This window comes from Ambystoma mexicanum, chromosome 13, assembly GCF_040938575.1.
Source record: "Ambystoma mexicanum isolate Mex_15411 chromosome 13, UKY_AmexF1_1, whole genome shotgun sequence".
Lineage (NCBI taxonomy): Eukaryota > Metazoa > Chordata > Amphibia > Caudata > Ambystomatidae > Ambystoma > Ambystoma mexicanum.
Genome location: NC_090938.1, coordinates 762,097,384 through 762,118,200, shown reverse-complemented (window position 1 = coordinate 762,118,200; position 20,817 = coordinate 762,097,384). Strand labels below are relative to the sequence as shown.

Here is a 20,817-nt window from a genome sequence, read left to right as displayed (position 1 = left end):
GCCCAGCAGAGGAGACCTTGTCCCTTATGCGTTCATTAACCACATGATATAGAAGCCATGCTAGATAAGGAGCCGAAATCTCACCAGAGGATATGCAGAAACGTACATAAAGCAGAAAGACGGGCACTACAAGTCAACTCACCCTGCATGTTCATATGCATCATGACTACAGGCTCGACAGTCTGACGGGTGATGCGGATCATCCTGGGGTGGGCAGTCTGAGATGCCTGCGTTTGTGTTGGGGCTGAACCAGCAGGGGGTGTCTGCCCCTGGCTTTCGGGCCCCACCCCTGAAGTCTCTTCCCCAGCAGCAGCAGGTGCAGCGGTCTGGGCAGGAGCCACCTGTGAAGCTGGAGATTCCTGCCCGTCTGGCATCGGCTGGGATGCTCGGGATCCGTTACCAGTCATGGTAACTGTATTGATCTGGGGGACAATGGATTGAAGAAAGTTAGAGGGTTAATGGACAGGTTAATCATTTGGCACCACTATGTACGGATTTAAAAGGTTTAGTAAAGGGACAAAAAGATAACTATTCAGCCTAATTAGAATTTCGCTGTCTAGGATGGGTAAAAATGTTTAAAAGAACTTCAAAACGTTTCATGAATCCATTGGAAGGAACTAGGTAGTGCACTACTGCACCAAGGAACTCTTATCTTAAGGATGGGGCCGCTCAGGTGGATTGCGAACAAGGGGGGCGAACCTCCATACAGAAGGAAACACAAATTGGAGACATGTGCAGTCTGCAGGTGCTCAGTGCGGTATGGAAGCAGACTGTCATTTGGACACATTTACTGGTCTGGCACCAAGTGACTTTGCTTTCATTGGTACAAATCTGCAATTGTGAAATTCTGGGAATACCATTATAAGAAACATTCACGCAGTGTCCTAAAAACAATGTGCAAACCATGCTGTTATTGGGACAGTAGTCTAGGAGCTAGACATTCTGTAAAGTGAATAAACTAACCTTCTACTTCTAGGTGAGGCACAGAAACTGGTTCTTCAGGAATGGGGAAGGGACACAAACGGCTGGGGCTGCAGACGCATTAGGATTAGTCCATGAGCGTAGGCAGCCAGAGCTGTACTACGCTTCCATTGAAGCCAGTGGCTGGTGGGCCTTTCTCGTTACCCTCCCATACTCTTTTTAGGACAGTTTCTCTGAAGTCCAACAAAGGGCTTAGTAAAACCAATCGACTGAGGCAGTACAAGAGCCCACTCTTAGTATAAGGCTGTACCACCTGAGTTCGGGGTAGCGTAGACAGAGCAGCCAGGCTTATCTAAGCAGGGAGAGAGGGCTGTAAAATCAGTACAAAGAAAGTGTAGTCCACATATGGTCCAAAGAAACACCAAGATTTTGTATTGTAAAAATAGAGGGTTTATTTGAATACAAGTAGACTAAGGTAAATCCTGGGTAAATAAGTACCATCACAGATCACAAACACATTATATAAACACTATGCTTTAAAGTTCACAGACCAAGCATAAAAATCCAACAATATTTCTAGGCAAGTCAGACCTTTGTATATACATTCAGTATAGGGCACACCTATACTTGGGGAGTACAACCATACATTATTTTCAGATTATGTTACAGTAATACAAGGGTAGTAGCCCCTGTCAATAATATTGTGATGCTCAGCAAGAAATCACTTTGTAAATCAACAGGACAATATACTTTTCTGATATAGTGAAACACAGATTCTAGGAACAGTAAAAACTAAATCCGATTCAGGATAACTGCTATTCTAGGGAAGTTGGACCTTTGAGTGTAGTATTCAATTACAGTATCTTTTCAGTTCACAGACTAAAGGAAGCAACTTATTTTTGTATGGCACACACCTATGCAAGGCAAGTAAAACCTCTACATACCTGCTACCAGCAACCTAAAAAGTATGACCTAGGCAGACTTATTGTGGACAGGCTTGCAGCAAGTCCGGGGAAGAAAGACCCAATGGAGACACTCGTAAAATTATCCTAACAGGAATATTAAAGTTAAACCACCAGCATTCATTTTGGGAAGATGGGAACCCAATTCACAGGTGAGCAAGTTAACCTATATACTTTGTTTTAATTGCGAGATAGTGTCTAAGGAAAGTAAGACTTTGAGAATGCTGATTTAGGAAGGCACACAGCTTATTCAAATCGAAGAACATATCCAATCTTAGTAATACCTTTGTGTAGCTATTCACTCAAGAGTTTAAAGTTCTTTTACAAGTACTCTTTTCAACACTGGTTCTAATTGTCAAGGCAGACCCTTTAAATTATTTAGCCCTTCTAATTTTAGTACACGAGTTCTCTCAGAAGCAGAAGAGGGACCCACATCGTCTAGGAGCCAGCAGTAGGTAGGGCGATATAGGGCTCAGTTGGAGGCAAAGTCACAGTTCACGAGAAAGACAGGGCAAACAATTAGTTCACTTTTGAAAGTTATGGTCTAGGGACTTCAGAGAAGACTCCCGACTCCCTAGGAACAGTTCAGAAGTGGGCCTTGGTGAACTTGGAGAGACCTCCCAATCACAGAAGCATCCAGAGGATACAAAGGAATCACAAGAGACTGAAGTTAAATAAATACCCCAGCCAACAGTACTTCAGCACAGAAGTGTTGCAGCAGGAAGACTACAGGATATGCAGCCACAAACCACGCGGATTGATTCCTTCATTTAGAAGACTGAAGACAGGACGTTGGAAGGACTTTTGCAGCAGGGATCACAAAGGAAGGATCCAGGCAAGATTTTCCTTGCAGCTGGATGCGGCTCTGGATTTTGTGCCTTTTTCAGGAGCACAGAAGACAGAACATCGCTGGTCTGATTCTCATTTGCAAGGTCCAGCACTCTGATGAGGGTACTATTTGGACTCTATTCACATCTCTTGAGATCCAGCAGGATGCCCAGAAAGCTTCAGCAAGATTCGGAAGACTGCACTGCACAATGGCTCGAGGTCCCAGGGTATTGCAGCCCGCAAGGTCGCAGCCCGACATGGGATGGCTCATAATGCAGGTCTTCTTGAGTCGATTGCATCTCACCAGGCTCGGTGTCAGGGTCGTCAGTTTTAGGGAACCCCAGGTCAATTGGAAGGAAGGGTAATAGCAGGTCCCTGTTACACAGCAGGCTCCCCGGTTGCTGGAAACCACTACAGCCTTAATTTCTTCATCATACTCTTCGGTTTCAGCTTCAGTGTTTGACTTATGAGCATGTGCAGAGTTATCAGGAACCTTAAGACAACCTCTGCATTATCTCTCCACATTTTACAGAAAGGGGCAGTCTGGCTGTCCAATCGGGACAGCCAGTCTCCACTGGGAGTTTGCTATCAAGTAAGGTTGAGGACAAAGGGCTGCAGAGTTTGACGACTCCTCGCTTCCTGCCTTTCCAGACACTGCACCCTGGGCGAGGAATCCACTGGTTTCCTGCCAAAGACAAAACAGGCAGTGAGGTGGTTACCACCTAGAACAGCAGGGGAAGACCTCAAACCGCAAGCACAGATGAAACGTTTAAAAAGATGTGCATTAATAATGCTGAATTAACAGCCTGAGAGTAATAAAGACTAGAAAAGTCAAATGTAAAACTACTGCCACCAGCCATTCAAGTAAAACTCACCTGGTAACATTTTTGGTAACATTTTGTTACAATTGTGTTAGGCAGAAAACTGTGCAGTTCTCTTAGGGACCACTGCAAAAGATTTAAGACTACAGGTGTTGGCAGTAAACCCACTTGGTAGCAGTCTGTACCACCCATATTTACCTGGTAGCTGTGACTGAGCAGTCAGACTTCCCTCAAGAAGAGTTAGACAGTATGCAAAGTATACACAATAGGCACCCAGATACAACAATACAAGCAAACACTGACCAGAGCTTTGGTATCAAAGTATATAATTATTTATTTAAAAACACAGTTGAAAACACTCCAGCACTCTTATTGTAAAATATTCTAAACACAGTTACTATTACAATATATACACCCCTTTTTCCTTATCAGATAAGTCACTGTAAAACACCACTTATTTTCATACAGAGGTGAGCGCTTAACTAGATGGCACTCCAATAAGTTTGTGAGAAAAGGAGGGTAAAAAACAGAATATGGAAAGGTACACCACTCTAGGATTCAGGAACACTTAGCAAGGCAGAAGAGCAAAAGTCACTGGTGAGCCAAAGTCCAAAGGCTGGGCCCACTCTTAGAGAGAGCAGAGCACAAATGCGCCCAAGATCACAGTTACACTAGGCTTAGAAAGTCTTGCAGGGGGTTCAAAAAGAGTTGAGAGGCTTAGGAAAGTTTAGCCAGGGTGTCCCAGGCTAACCCAGGTTCGAAAGCCGGGGGCTAAATCTACCCCATACAGTCGGTAGCAAGGGAAGCCAGGCGGGACACGGTACCTTAAGTGGGAAGGATCCTCCAGCGGTGGCAGTTGTTCCTGGTAGTGGGTGCAAGTTGCGGAGTCGTCCAGGGGAAGAGAAGATCTCGACTTGGAGGAAAGATGAAGGTCGTTGAACTACCAGGGCAGAAACCAACCGCTGAGTTTTCCGGTTAAAGGTGGTACCTGTGTTTCGCGGTTGTGGTAAAACGTGGTATCCCGGTTGCCGGGGTGCTTGGCACAGGCAAGGCGGCCACGAGGTACGTCAGGAAGGCGAAAGACGGTGAAACTGGTTATCCCCACCAGTCAAAGGAAGAAGACTCTCCGGCGGGAGATCTCCACTGCCGTTGGGAAAAGTGGTGAGGCGGTCCAGCAGGGCTCCACCGGTGGTGGCGTCGTGGCAGGTCGGCTCAGCTTCTCCCTCATCGGATTCTTAGGTCCTGTGGCGACTTCTGAAGTTCCAGTCCCCAAAGCCCTGCTTTTATGCAGCAAACCCCCATTCACTCAGCCTAGCTGTCACTCAAACATGCTAAGTGGTGAGCCGGCCAGCTCACCACTTGGGCCAATCAGGATGGAGTGCAACTTGAGTTGCCTAGGCAACTCAGTCCAGGGTGCCTAAATCCCCCTCCACCCCTCCTAATTACCCCAGACAGAGTGGCACCACTTTGGAGGGCTTCTGTGGAGAAGCCCGCCAAAAAGTGGAACAAAGGGCTCGACTTGGGTTGGAGTCACAGAAGAGAACACAAACGCCATTTTAGAATCAAGTTTTGGCAAAAAATACCAACCGGAGAATTAATATTAAATAAACCGGCGGTAAATTCGAGGCTACCGTAAATAATTAAATAAAGATAATAGCCTAAAACAATGGGAAATCCCATAGGAAAATATTCGCGGTTGAATATAAAAAGTAGTGTCCACTGCCACCAGCCAAAACTCGATCAGGGGAGGCAGAGACGTGCCCCCTCGACTAACAGACCCTGGGGCAATCGAATTGCCCCAGCCAGTACGTCCACAATATGATGGCTTGTACTGGTTCTGTTCAGAATTTAAGACTAGTAAAGTCAATGGTGACTTTACATGCCCTGGGAGACAGTAGTCAGTCCCAGGGTATTGAGTCTATACTGGGGGGTCACTATGACACCCCTGTGTCACTGCACTGAGGGTGCTGTGTAACATCATAAAAACACTTGAAGCCCTATGGAGTAAAAGACCCCATAGCCCATTAAACACTTCTAGATTCAAAGAAACACACTCAAATCATGTCCAAGAGTGAGGGTAAGCGAGTCTCACTCTTGGCAGGAGAAAAAAATAAACCCCAAAAATCCAGCAAAGCTGCTGGGGGACTCACTAGGTTAGGAAATTCAGCCTAAACAGAGAATTCTCCCTAACACTTGCAAGTAAGAAAGGGGATGACAATGCATTACTTACCGTAAAAGCATTTCTGATGGTTGTATCTGCTTAGATTCGTGCATAGGTCCGACATCCAGTGGTCACTGCGGAGTATTGCATTTTGTTTTTCGTAGTCGAAAAGGGGACGTCGACAAGGCGTGTCTGTAACACTATCCCTATAGTGATGTGCGTTGTACCCACAATCCCTAACGCGTCGAGGTCCCTCTATTTTTTCTGCCCTGAGGGAGCCTTCTATACGTGAGTGAGTACAGAAAAGAGAGATGTAGAAAGATGTCTATGTTCCTTCCATCCGAGCGGGGAGGAAGGGTGGGCGCATGTGAATCTAAGCAGATACAACCATCAGAAATGCTTTTACGATAAGTAATGCATTGTCTTCTGATGTGTTAATCTGCTTAGAATCTCATGGTGTGCATAGACTAGCGAGCAGTACCTGGAGTTGGCGGTGGGTTATGTGAAGGAACAGTAGAGAAAAGAGGTCTTAATACTGCCTGTCCCACCTGGGAGTCAGATCTAGAGTGTGTGTCTAAACAGTAGTGTTTTGTAAAGGTGTGCACCGAACTCCAGGTTGCCGCCTTGCAGATGGACTCAAGGGGAACATTTGCAATGAAAGCTATGGATGCCCCCGTGCCTCGAGTAGAATGTGCTCTTGGCTTGAAGGGTAGTTCTCTCTTAGCAAGAGAGAAACAGAGTGATGCATTGAACAATCCATCTAGATATAGTGGACTTTGAAACTGCATCTCCTTCTCTTCCTGCTGCCACCGAGACGAAGAACTGATTAGTCTTTCTCAGTGGTCTGGTTCTTTCCATGTGAAACGACAGCTCTGCGCACATCGAGTGTAAGCAGGCTTTTTTCTCCCAGATTTGAAGGGTTTTCAAAGAACGTCGGTAGTTCTATTGACTGGTTCACATGGAATTTCGAGATGAATTTCGGTGCAAACCTTGGGTGTGTGCGTAGAACCACCTTGTCTTTGTGAACTGTTACGAAGGGGTCTAGAACTGAAAGAGCCTGTAGTTCACTTACTCTCCTAATGGAAGTGATGGCTATTAGGAAACCAGTCTTAAGAGTGAGGTGCTTAAGAGTTGCCTTGTGCATGGGTTCAAAGGGCGAGCCCATTAGTCTGGTAAGTACCACATTTAGGTCCCATCCGGGAGCTGGGTAAGCTATTGGAGGGTGTGTTCTCTTTACCACCTCCATGAAGGCTTTGATAACTGGGATTTTCCACCACGACACTAAGTTGGGAAGTGGTGTATGCAGAAAGTGCCGCTAGGTGGACTTTAATAGAATTGAACACCAGACCTGAGTCCAATAGGTGGGTCAGGTACAGAACAATTTGTGTGGGTGAGCAGTCAACCGGGTTGATGCTTTTCCCTCTACACCAGATGACAAATATTTTCCACTTACTAGAATAGCAGTGACAAGTGTTAGGCTTTCTAGCTTCCCTGAGGATGTCCATGCATCTCTGCGGGAGTTCTAGATGTCCAAATTCTATGATCTCAGGAGCCAGGCTGCTACGTTCATGGTCTGAGGGCATGGATGCAATGTCCTGCCCTTTTTCTGTGACAGCATGTTGTACGGGCAGGGAGGTTTCACTGGGGGAGATGGGGACATCTCCATCAAGTGAGCGAACCATGGCTGCCGGGCCCACATAGGGGCCACTAGTATCATGGTGACTTGTTCCTGGTGCATCTTGTGCACGATCTTGTTGAGAAGGGGAGTCGGGGGGGGGGGGGGGGGGGAAGCGTAAACAAATCTCCCTGACCATGGAATCGACAGACCGTTCCCCTTGCACTGGTTCTGGGGGTATCTGGAGGCATTGTGAGTTCTCCAGAGTTGCGAACAGGTCCATTTCTGGGAATCCCCATTGTGTGAAGACGTCGAAAACGAGGTCTTCTTGCAACTGCCATTCGTACTCTGAGGGCAGAGGGAAGTCTCTGCTGAGCTCTTCTGCTAGCAGATTGAGTTCCCCTGGTACATGTCGTGACAGTAGGAACATGTGTCTGAGAGCCCACTTCCATATATTCTGGGACAGCTTGGACAGTCCTGGAGAGTGGGTGCCCCCCCCCGCTTGTTGATGTAGTACATGGCTGTGGTACTGTCCGTAAGGACCATCACTGTCTTCCCTTGTAGGTGTTCTTGGAAGGCTTTTAGTGCTTTGAACACCGCCAGTAGCTCCAGTAGGTTTATGTGCTTGGATGCTACACTCCGAGTCCACACTATGAGCAGTCTGATGGGATAGGTGAGCCCCCCATCCTGTGAGGGATGCGTCTGTGGTTAGAGTGGCTTCCACTGCGGGTGTGGCAAAAGGTTTCCCTATTACCAGGTTTTCCTTTGTCCACCACCGCAGCGAGAGAACCAAGGCCTGCGAGACCACTAGATAGTCCCATTGTCCGCTGGCCTGACACCACTGGCTGTTGAGCCACTCTTGCATTGGGCGCATGCGCAGGCGCGCGTGAGGTACCAAATAAATACACAACGCCATCATTCCTAGTAAGCGCATCGCTTTGCGCTCCGTCACCTCTCGACCTGCCACATATTGGGGGATCTGAAACAGCATGTTTTGGACCCTCTCGGAGGGGAAGACGAGGCCGTCCTTTGTTTAAATTAGAGCCCCTAGGAATTGTTTGACTTGGCTGGGGTCTAAGCTGGACTTCTTCTCGTTGATGGAGAAGCCCAGTTGGAACAAAAGGTCTACAGTCTTTTGGGTGTTTGAGAAGCATGTCTCGTAGGAATCCCCTGTTATGAGCCAGTCGTCGAGGTAAGGGTATACTGGGATGGATAACCTGCGCAGGTGGGCCGCTGCCACTGCCAGTACTTTCGTGAATACCCTTGGTGCAGATGCTATGCCGAAGGGTAGCACTCTGAACTGGTAGTGTTTGCCCTCTATCATGAACCTGAGGTATTTTCTGTGCGCTGGCAACATTAAAATATGAAAGTATGCATCTTTCAGGTCCAGTGTTGTCATGTAATCTCCCTGTGATAGCAGTGGGATCACTTTCTGTAAGGTCACCACACAAAACTTTTGGGGTTTGACAAACTTGTTCGCTGGGCGCAGATCTAATACAGGGCGCATGGTTAGATCCTTTTTGGGTACAAGGAAGTACACTGAATAAATACCTTTGGTTACCTGAGATAGAGGCACGACCTCTATAGCTCCTTTTTCCAGTAGCTGATCCACTTCTTGGAGAAGGATGGCGAGGTGTTCTGGTGTCATGCGTCGTCCCCTCGGGGGTCTGTATGTTGGGGAACTGTTGAACTCTATACAGTAGCCGCGGGCTACAGTGGATAGTACCCAGCGGTCTGATGTTATTCCCTCCCATGCTGGAAGAAAGGCAGTTAACCGGCCCCCGACCGGCGACGCATGGGAGGGGACCCGAATCTTCGCGTCACTTGGTGTTGTTGGTGGCTTAGGAGCCTCTAGGGGTGGAACCCCGGCCTCTCCCCTTGCCATGGCGTTGGCCTCTGATTGTACTGGCCACTATTACCTTGGTAGTTGTTGGCAGAATAATGTTGCTGGTTTTGTTGCTGGCGTTGGCCACGAAAAAAGCGCTTGTTACCAAATCCCCGCCTGTTAGGGGGCTTTGAGATTTGGTCCAAGGCCTTTATGGTGTCAAATTCTTTTTTCGCATTCTCCAGAGCGTCAACTGCCTTACCAAAGAGGTTAGACTCTTCAATTGGCTTATTAATGAGGGACGCTTGCGTTTCTGCCTTAAACCCGGAATTGCGAAGCCAGACGTGACGCTTCAGCAAAATTCCCTGTACCAAAGTACGGCCAGCCGTCTCTGCTGCATCGAGTGTATTCTTAACGATGCTTTGGTTGACCAGAGAGCCTTCATTAATTGTAGCCAATAGAGTTTTAAGGGGTTCAGGGGCCTCTTCGATGTCCTGCTTAAGCTTTCCCCATTGAGCATCTGCGTAGTTTGCCAATAATGTACTATTGGCAATTCTGGTTGAGAATCCTGCAGAGGTGGTGATTCTCTTGGCCAGGGCATAAAGCTTCTTCCCCTCTTTATCTGGGGGTGCCTCGCTGGTAGACAGTGGGACCCCCAGCCCTCTTCCTAGTGTTGGTCACCACTAAGGAGTCCGGGATTGAATGACCCCTAATATATAGTGGGTCTGACTGAGCGAGTGAGAAAAATTTCTCAATTCTCGGATTGACCCCTCTCACCAGTGCCGGAGTGGACAGTGAGGGGGTAATATGTCTTAACTGAGGCGAGGATGGGAATTGTTTGGCTAGTGGGAGGTTTTTCCTTAATAATCCTTTCCACAAAGTCAGTATCTGGGGTGACCTCCAAAGTTGCGAGTTCGAAATGTGCTGCTGCCTTCTTCAGTAGCGCATTGAAGGTGGGCTGATCATCAACAGGCGAAGGGTTCCTGACTGGTGTAGTTTCAGTAGACCTGATGACTCTACTGTCTGTAGACCTAGCTGGTGACTGCCAGGGATTTCGGTCACCCTCGCCTGTGTCCTCCTCGTACCCCTCCTCACCTATGTTAGTGTCCTCATGAAACCCTTCTTCTTGTTGGTCTTCATCATTAATGAACTCATCTTCCTGCTAGAAGTGAGTGTCCTCCTCAGTGAGGTCGTAAGAGTCCATGTCTTCGTGTATGGGGTTATAGAACCTTGGGTATTTAACCATTGGGCTCTCCAGGGGTGCCTGCCTTGGTCTCTTGGGGGCCCTATTTTCTGGCATGGCCATGAACCAGTCTATTTTATCCATACAGGACTGGAACTTCTCTAAGGTCCACTGAGGTAGGCCAGAGCGGTCAGGGAATGAAAAAGGATTTTCTTCTCCCTGTAGTTGCCTGGTTCTGTCCCATAACGTCGAAGCAAGCAAACCTTCGCCTTCTGAGAAGCCTTCTAGCAGGCCTGGGCTTTCTGTCGACGGCGGGAGCTGTCCTGACCTGTTTTCCTGCGCCTTCGGCATTTCTTTGGCCTTGTGCACGGTTTTCGGCGTATCGCTCGCCGTCCGTCTCTGGGCGTCTTTAGTGGATATACGCATGAGGCTTTCGGCGATCATTCTCTCTGCCGAGGGATCGGTCGCCATCGCGTTCGGTAACGTCGAGTCCTTACTGGTAACGTGAGCACTATTACGAGGCGCGTCGCCGGAGGATTTGGTGTTAGCGCCCTTATCTTTAGAATGCCCGGACGCCTGTCGCAGAAGCAGTGGCAGGGAGGGCTGACGACCCTTACGGTCGGCGGAAGACGCCGGTAGACCCGACGCCCCCGTTGGCGCTATGGCTGCCTTCGTCTTCGACGAATGCATGCCGGGGCTATGTTTTTTTGTGCTTTTTTGTGTGCGTCCTTGTCGCCGGGGTGATCATCCCCATAAGCTGGGCGTGAGCCGGGCTTGTCGGGGCCGGGGACAGACGACGACGAGCGTGAACGCTCCTTTGAGAGGTCTACAACCTCAGTTACGGGGGCTGTGTAATCACTGTCCTCATCACATTCGGCGGCAGCGGGTGAGGAGTCAGGCCTAGGCCGCCCACCTTTTGACCTTGTGGTCCTTTAATGTTTTGGGCTTCAGTAACTTACAGGCCGCACAGCCGTCCTCCTTGTGATCGAGGGGCAAGCAACGGTTGCACCGTTTGTGCTCGTCTTTTCAGGTATATATACCCTTGCAAAGCGGGCAAAACCTAAAGGGCGTTCCCTCCATAGCTGAGGGCCAGAAGTGTGATTACGACCTCGGAAGAGAGGGAGGGGAAGGAGAAAGGCATTCTCAAAGAAAAGAAAGACCACACAACCCCACTCTCCCTACTGTGTAAGGCCGGCGAGGCCAGGCCACGTGTTCGGCAGCGCCGAAGGATCTCCTCCGCTCGTCCTTCCGTCGAAGATCTTGCTCAGCGGAGAAACAGCTCTGCATCGAGGGCGGGATCTATGTTATTAATAATAAACGACCAAAGGTCGAAGGAATGATTTGGCAATGTCCCTCAAGGAGCTCCGCATAAAGGCGACCAGTAACTTGGTGGAAAAAAACAATCTGAGGGACCTCGACGCGTGAGGGATTGTGGGTACAATGCACGTCACTATAGGGATAGTGTTACAGACACGCCTTGTCGACGTCCCCTTTTCGACTACGAAAAACAAAAATGCAATACTCCGCAGTGACCACTGGATGTCGGACCTATGCACAGCATGTGATTCTAAGCAGATTAATCATCAGAAACATTGTATCCCCCCCAGCACTCCACATAACTGTAGTTCACCCAAGTAGATGAAAGCAAAATTAACAGGGGATCCCCGTAGGGGCAACCCAGCCTAAGCCCAAAAGTCTTAGGAACCCAACTTGAACCATAAACTGGATACATAAAAAGGTCACCCATAGAAAGAGTAAAAGACTAGGTGGGGGTTGGGGTTTTTTTGGGGGGGGGGTGGTGGGGTGTATTCCACTTCACCGAGGGACAAAGTAAAATAGTTACCTAATCAAAGCAAAACAAATTCTGGGGTTGGCAGGTCAAAAAGATTTAACAGCGATATGAAAATCTTCTAGTAAAACCATTCAACTTAGACAGTACAAGACTTCACTTCATATGAGGCTAAACCACCAAAGTGTGGTATCATAAACAGGTGTATCTTAGAAGGGAGAGTGGTGAGAATATTCATTTCTGTGCCAATTCCCTTTAACCTTAAAGACCACCAGCTCTTTACTTTTTACTCAAGTGGGACATTTTCTTCATTCTCCCGTGTGTTTTTTGGATTCCTACTGTTTAATGGAATCTGGTAAACTCTACAGGCATCTGCTTTTGCATGGTGACAAAGCACTGGACTTCTCAATACTTAAATACATGTTCTTGGGCGAACTACTGTTCCGAAGAATGACTTGTCTTACTTACATTTCTCTTGTGTGTCCAGCACACACCACCCTATGTGAAGTGCTGGGGCGTTACATAGTAACTTATTATCCAATTCTCATGTAACATTTTGTTACACTAACCAACTTGACTGGCTGGTGGCAGTTGTTAGGCAAAGTTTGCATGCAGTACCCTCTGGACCACTACACACAACAATGACTACAGGTGTAAGCAAAACCAACCTTTGGTAGAAGTCTGTACTACACAGTTTTTGGTAGCGAGCTGAACAGCCAGGCTTATCTCAAGAGGGAATGTGAGCTGTAATTATGTTACACAGAGGTCTACAATCACAAGTATTCAAATAGATGCTTATACTCAAGGTTTCTTGGTAAAAAAAAAGTATTAATTTATTACACAGTCAGTTAGGAAACCTTCACTAAACAGAGGCAATCAAGATCGCAAAAATATTGTACAGTACTTCACACTACCCAGTTCTGAGCCATTTAAAGTACTTTGAAGGAGGAGCAAAACGGCATTCAGAGCATTTGAAGTAGAAGCAAACAGGCATAAGTTAATAAAAACGAATATTATAGTTACTCTAAAACAGGGCAAACAGTTTGAGTTCACCAGGGGAGTTGATTCAAGGCAATAGGTTAGGCCAAAGTCAATGGGCTAAAGTCTAGTATATGATAAAGCAGTTCTGGAGCTTAACAGAAAAGTCTTTGCAAAAGTTCTCAGAAGTCGTTTGTAAAAGAAAGATTTATATGTTGGATCACAAGCTGACTAGGACTGCAAGTTGCCGTTCCTGCAGATCTCGCTGTTCCTGAGCCTCAGTCGTGGGGACAAGAGGGAGAACGTCTGGGGACTCCTGCAATGCACAGGGACTGGTCACAAAGCTGGGTAACTGGCAAATCTTCGATTCCGGTAGCTTCGATTCCGGTAGCTGTAGTCAAGCACACAAACTGGTGTCCTTCTCCTTCCTGCAGCACTCTGAAGAAAATACAACCAGCTCTGAGAATGGTATCCAGGTGGCTTACAAGTCGATTGGTCCAACCAACTCAAAAGGAAGCAGTCGTCCTAGAAGGGCTTCTGTCGAGATGAACTTGGTGATTCGGACCTGCAGCAGGGCTTCACCTGGCAAACCAACGGTCCAGGAGTTGCAGCAGCGGTCCTCTTCCAGCTCTTCTTCGGTTCTTTCATTCCAGTGGTCGACTCTGCCTTCCAAGCCAAGAGACTCGCCTTTTAAACAGATTTCTCCCATTCATTCAAGCCTAGTTGCCACTCACCCAGCAGGGTGGCTGTCCTTGCCAGACAGTCAGCCAGCCAATCACACCAGAGTGCATTTGGGTCTCCTAGGAGACTAAGTACAGGGAGTTTCGGGCACCTCCCTCACTTCCTGCCCAGCCCAGACACTCAGGCGCCAGAGGCGGTCTTCAGCTCTGAAGCCCGCCAAAGGCATAGGAACAAAGGGACCAAACCTGGTTTGGCGCGCAGAGACAAACTCTAGAGGGACCTTTCCAAAAACAAATGGCAACAAAAGACCGGGACCCGTTATGACAAAGGAGGCTCAGACGCCATCTTGAAAAACATGGCTCCCGCGATTTAACGCTACTTGTGTTCGCGGTTGGGAAAAATCATGGTAGATCGTTGGAAAACCACTGCCACCAGCCATTTCGAGAGGAAAGGCTAGCATATGGCTGCTGCATGAGTTTCTAGACCTAGGGGATACTAGGTAACCCCTTCAGCACTCTATGGTAAAATAGGGTGTGCTGGTCTAGGAATTTAAAAAGACTAGTAAAGTCAATTTAACTTTCTCTAGGAAACAGTAGTTTATCCCAGAGAAGGTATTTAAAACCTTTGGAAAGCCTGAAAAGGTTTCCCTGTGCCACTGCACTGAGGGTGCTGTGTGACATATGAAAAGATGATGCCTATGGAGTTATCTAAAACTCCATAACCAAAGAAAACACAAGAGTAAAACACAGAATTAAAAGTTAAAAGTCCCATAGTTTAGCAAAAGAGCTGGAGGGCTCTAAGGTGGGAGGAATTGGCACATTTATGAGAATTGTTCCTGGTTTCTTGTTTTACTACCGTTGCGCTATGTATCTGCAGGCTGATTTCTCAGCTGCAGTACAGGACCCAAGGGTGACCATTTTCCCAAAATGAACCCCACCCACCCCTCCCGTCTTCTCTTTTCCCTATTTCTGGTCAGTTCTTTTCTGGGCTTTTACTCAGGCTCCAGTGTGTCTGGAAAGGCAGGACGTGAGGGAGGGTCCCGAAACTTGTCCTTCGTCTCTAGGTGTGCCCGAGTGAAACCAGTTCCAATAGGCCAGCTGGCTGTCCGGGAAGACGGCCAACCTGCTAGGTGATTGACAGCCTAGGGTTGTAAATGAATGAGAAACTTGCTTAAAAAGGCGAGTTTTTTGGGACTAGAGGGCGAGTCGACCATTGGAGGACAACATCCGACGAAGACGTGAAGAGACGCCACCAGCACACTCCTGGACCTCAAAGTGCCTGGTGAAGCCCTTCAGATGTGCTGACCCAGTTTTTGTTTCGACTGGAAAGATCCGCACAGGAGGACTTCCTCCCTTGGGCCGGGTGCACCTACTAGCCTTAAAACAAGCTTCATTTTGGCAAAACCCCCGACTTGGTTTGACTTTCCAAGGCTGCAGAATCCCAATGCCCAGGGACCCCTGACCATCGAGTGCATTGCCTTCGGAAGTGCGAATCCAGCCAAAACTTTGTGGGCATTCAGAGGACCCTACAGAAGGCGGACATTTTCATCCATAGTCCCCTCACTAGAGTCCAGGACTCAGGGAGCAAATAACTTCCAACCAGATCTGTTTGTACTTTGACGCTGAGACAAAGGCGCCAAAAACCACAAAAGGCTGCGGAATAAAGGAGAATCCATTGCTGCAGAGTCCCTCTCAAGTGCTGCCACCGGAGCCCGCCAGAAGTCCTCCCTTTCGTCACCACGACCAGGAACAAGGGTCTACTACTATACTGCAACAGTAAGGCATCCAGCTGGAATCAATTCTTCAATTCACAGGTACTGTGGGACTTTGGGTACATCTACCTTTTGCCAATTGTGGTGCCTCCTAGCTTGGGAAGTACCATTTTAAAACCTTTTCAGTTGTCCTCAACTCACTTGCATTGGCCTTGCAGCTTGTGCTTCTTAAAAAGGTGGCTTCTCTTGAGCTTCTGTGATTTTTCTACTAAACTACTGACTTTTCTAAAACATTTTATAAGAACAGAGCATCATAACTTTGAACCGGCATATTGACTTTGGCTGTCCAAGCTCCCTAAATGATCCTCTTCTGAATGTATTGGCTTTGGTAGTGATCTTTCCCCTGCAGGTTTTAATTCTTTAACACTTATTGCTGGGATAAAAGACGGCCTACATCCCTCTGGGAGAATCTGTTTAAGTACAAAGTATGTTCTAATCGGTCTAGAACGTTTCCCTCCTTAAAACTCAATATTGTAATGGTGATGACAAATAAGTGCTAATAATGACCTCAAATGACTTCACTCAGCGTTCCGGTAAGAGCTTTAGCCTAAGAAAAGTGTACTTACTTACTTCATTGCTCCTGTTAATGAATCCTAGCTTTGGGATTATTTTTACTATTAGTTGCTGATTTTTAAAGATGGTCTCATTATCCTTGTCTATATATAAATATTTATACTATAACTAAGTGTGCAAGTGTTTACTTGGATAGCTGCATTTGCTGATTTCATTGCACAGCTCACGTTACCCTCTTAAGATTAGCCTGGCTGCTCAGTCACACTACCAACATGTGTAGTACAGGCCTGTTAGGCAAAGTTGTATGCAGTAACCCAGTGGTAGACTACACAACCCTTGTCCTCTTGGTATTAGGTAACCCACCTATTGGTATAGGTTTGCACTACACAAGTTAGTAATGTGACTGAGCAGCCAGGCTTATCTCAAGAGGAGTAAATGTGAGCTGTAGCAATTAAATCCACAAATACAAGTATACAAGTATACAAGCAAAACTTGCACTTAAGGTTTACGAAATAATTGATAGGGAGAATTCTCAGAAATGTGCCAATTCCCCTCTACCCTACAGACACCCAGCACCTTTGCTGGATTTTAGGACTCATTTTTTACCTGGAGATCGAGACCCTTTTTTTTCCCCCACTCATGTATTTTTCTGTGATTTGAACTGTTTCTTTTGGTTGTTGAGTCTGAAACTCCACAGGCATCATCGTTTTACATTGTGGCACAGCACCTTCAGTGCAGTGGCACAGGGAATTCTTTCAGATTTCCCGAAGGTTTAAATAACTTTTCTTGGATAAACTACTGTTTCCAAGAGCAGTAAAGTAAAATTGACTATACTTACATTTGTAACTTTCTAGAGCCAGCACACACTATCTTACAATAGGGTGCTGGAGGGGTTACTTAGTATCCTCTGTCTAGTTTCTCTTGTAATATTTTTATGTCACCCTTTCCACAATTAATGGCTGGTGGCAGTGGTTTACTTTTAACTCCTGTGATGGGTTTGTTTTTACTGCAGGCTGCGTTCACAGCTGCAGTAGAGCACGCTTCAATGCCATTTTTGTCAAAATGGCCTGGTTGTCTTTTTTTCACCATTTCTTGCTGTGAAGATCCTTCTTGAGATTCTCTGCGTGCCAAATCAGGTTTGTTCGCTTTATCTATGGCAGGATTCACGAGTGAAGCCCGCCTCTGGCTCCAGAGTGTCTGGCAGAGCAGGAAGTGAGGTGTCCAAAACTCCCTGTGCTTAATCCCCTTGGTTACAGGAATGCACCCAAAATGTGAATGGCTGGCTGGCTGTCCAGCAAGGACAGCCACCCTGCTGTTTGACAGCTAGGCTGGAATAAATGGGAGAAACCTGCATAAAAGGCAGGGCTTTTTGGCTTGGAAGCCAGAGTCTACCACTGGACAAAGATTCCGAATAACAACTTGGAGACGCCTGCTGCAACTCCTGGGCCGTTGGTTTGCCTGGTGAAGCCCTGCTGCTGTGCTGAAGCTCCGAATTCGCCTAGACTAGAGAAGCCCTGCAAGGACAACTTCTCCCCTTAAGTTGGTGGGACCAATCAACTCCAAAGTGAACTTGTCTGGACATCCTCTCGGAGCCGACTACTTACTTGCTGATGCTGGAACAGAAGTGCCAGGGAGAGGAACACCAGATTGAGTGCATCACTTTTAAGTCAGACCAAGAGCTCAAGTAAGATCAGCTGACAGGGGTACCTTGAATATACCCTGTGCAAATCGTACACTCGGGCGAGGCAAGTCGTTTCCGGTCAAGGCAGCACAATACCGCAACAAATTGCCTATGGTATTATGGCTAGAAGTGAACCATCAGAGGTTCAGGAAATTGCTGAAAACGCTCCTGTTCCAATGATTAGTGCAGACCTTACATTATTTGTCCAACTTTAGTTTATCGGAGAGAACTATGTGAATTTCATCTTTCTTGGTTCCCCGCGCCCTGATACCTGCGGGCTATCGGCGCGTTACAAGCAGGCACATAACATAAGTAATTTCCTCCGGACTCCCAGGAAGCAGCCTGAGCCACCTCAACAGAATGCTGGACCCCAGATACGAAGAAAGTCCAGACTGGTATCAGAGAACCGCAGTCAAATTGAAGTTTGCCCTTTGCTGTTGCTGATCATCCCATTACAGTGCAGGAGTCCCCAGAGGTGGTCCTCTTGTCCCCATGACTGAGGCACAAGAACAGGATCTGCAGAGCTGCACAGGAACAGAAGCCAGCTGGAACCATTTCTTCTAACCAAAGGTACTGTAAAACTAAGGACTTACCTCTTGTTGTGTAGCCTTACTTGTTCTCAGTTGAGACTTGTCTTGGTTGGTCTGTAGAGTTGCTTGCAGCTTCTATTCCTCCCCCCCCCCCCCCCAACAAGCCTCCCAGCCTGTGGCCCTACATTGATTCCACTTTTTATACAAAGACTGATAAAACATTGTGCAAGACTTACTTACCTACAAGTGGTTCAGCTCACCTAGACTTTTGTCCAATTGCCATTGGCTGGCCTGGCTCCCTGAATGACTTCTTCCCTCGGATTGTGTTTTGCCTTCCTTCCAGGACATGGTTAACTTACTTTGCATTGGGGGTTCAAAAGTGGTTAGCTGCTTCAGAATATTTGTGTGACCTCTTGTTTTATTCTAAAACTTCTTTACTTTGACACCCATCTCAGTATTGCTCTAAATGTACCAGTCATATATTAATGTTCACAGTGCCCTAGCTATTTAAGTCACCTGAGGGTGTAGGAAACATCTTTGTGTCATCCCAAACGGGTACCTGCCAATTTAGAGAAAGTGTATTTTGGAGTGTATTTGTGTGTTACTGTTATATTACCCCTTCTGAAGAAAGCTTATTCAAACTGACTTAAATAATTGTTTAGTCAAGAAACCTTAAGTATAAGTGTTTAATTGGAAACTTGTCACTGTAAATCTATAAAAACCCTACTTCTCACGTTGACTCCTCTTGAGATAATCCTGGCTAATCAGCCACACTACCAACCTGTGTAGAGCAGATTTATACCAAAGGTTGGGTTCCTATTGCCAGGAGGACAAGATTGCTATAGTGCACCAAAAGGGTACTGCACATAATCTTGCCTAACAGCGACATAAATGTTAAAGATTTGTACCACGCACCGTCACCAACGGAGTTGGTCCCCAGGCGCTCTGGCGGATCTGCAAAAGAGAAGGCGGGGTTGGTTAGTAGGGTGAAGAGGGAGTAGGAGTGGTGTTCTGTTGGTAGCTTCATCTCAGTATAGACTGTGCGCTGAGCTTTGGTGCGAGTATCGGAGCTATGTCAGACCTCGTGTGCTGTTGGTGCGGCTTATGTGGCGTTGCGGTGTGGTGAAGTGCATACGGCTTGCAGTGTGAGAGGTGGGCGTGTGAGTGATTTGGGCATGCAGAAAGTTTGAGCGTTTTTGTTAGTGGGTTATATATTTTGCATCTAATTTTCAGTATGGCCGAACACCTAGATTTCAGAAATCCTGCATGGTGTGACAACAGCTAGATTTGAGAGTCCTGTATAGTTGAGCGAGAGGCCACGCCTAACAGAATTGAATATAGTACCATATACGCAGCTGGATCGGAGAAACAATTGAATAATTCAGGACAATCCTGTATTCTAATGAACTATACTTAGTGAGTTTGGAGTGTATTCTCCTCCTCGGGTGTCGGGGCAGGAGTTGTGGTAACCTCTTTCTTCTATCCATGTGAATTTGTCTGCTGGAACGTCAGGTGCGGTACAGGCCGGGATGCTATGGGCGAGTCGTCTAAGTGTTTGTCTTGGTCTGTCCAGGTCTTCAGTCTTAAGTGTCCTTCTCTTGTGGCTGTCACTCATATCTTATTGTATGTAATGGAGTGCATTCCTTGGATTCTGTTAGTGTTCGGTGGGAACCGGGATCGGTATCATTCATCGTTGTTTAAGCGGTGTGGGTGTTTTTTGTGGGCGGTCTTCTAGGCACGCAGTGAAGAGCCAGGATTTGAGCAGTTTCCTGAATACTAGGTGGTTTCTTGTGTTCTGTAGATTCTTTGGTAGGTCATTCCAAGTTGTTGGTGACTGGTGAGAGGATCCTCCGAGTTTTCCTCTGTTGTAGGGTTTGAGTTCCAGGCGGATGTCGTTGCTTGATCTGAGCATTCTTGTCGACTGGTGAAGGCGTAGTTTATCTCAGGAATTCTGCGCCTTGGTTGTGTATTGGTCTGTACGTGATGTACATCGATTTTAATTTTATTTGTTGCTTTATTGGTAGCCAATGTAGTATTTTTATCACGGGCTATAATGTGTTCTCTTTGGGGTATGTTAGGGAGAATTCTCAGAACTGTGCCAATTCCACTCTACCTTAGAGACCCCCAGCTCTTTTGCTGGACTCTGGGACTCATTTTTACCTGAGAGCAAGACCCTTTTGCCCACTCATGTATTTTAATATGACTTTTTACTCTGTTTTGGTTTTTGCAGTCTGACAAACTCCATAGGTATCTTTTTACATTGTAGCACACAGCACCTTCAGTGTACTGCCACAGGGAAGACTTCCAGATTCCCCCAAAGGTTTAAAAACCTCTCTTGGATAACTACTGTTTCCAAGAGCAGTAAAGTGAAATTGACTTTATACTTTTACATTTCTAGACCCAGTACAAACTATTACAATAGGGTGCTGGAGGGTTTCCATAGTATCCCCTTTTTCTAACTTCTCATGTAACATTTTTATGTTACCCTTTCCTCCATGAATCGCTGGTGGCAGTAGTTTGCTTTCTACTACTGCGGTGTGTCTTTACCGTGGGCTACG

The 20,817-nt window shown here is 46.9% G+C and overlaps 1 protein-coding gene across 7 annotated transcripts in view; it reads right to left on the bottom strand.

Moving 5' to 3' along the window:
* Positions 1–20,817, bottom strand: part of BAG6 (BAG cochaperone 6) — a 1,121,496-nt gene that overhangs the window by 656,534 nt on the left and 444,145 nt on the right. For all 7 annotated transcript variants that reach the window (XM_069635087.1, XM_069635085.1, XM_069635088.1 and 4 more), the window contains one exon: positions 143–422. In XM_069635087.1, the coding sequence (XP_069491188.1) occupies positions 143–422 (280 nt within the window). The remainder of the gene's footprint in view (positions 1–142; positions 423–20,817) is intronic.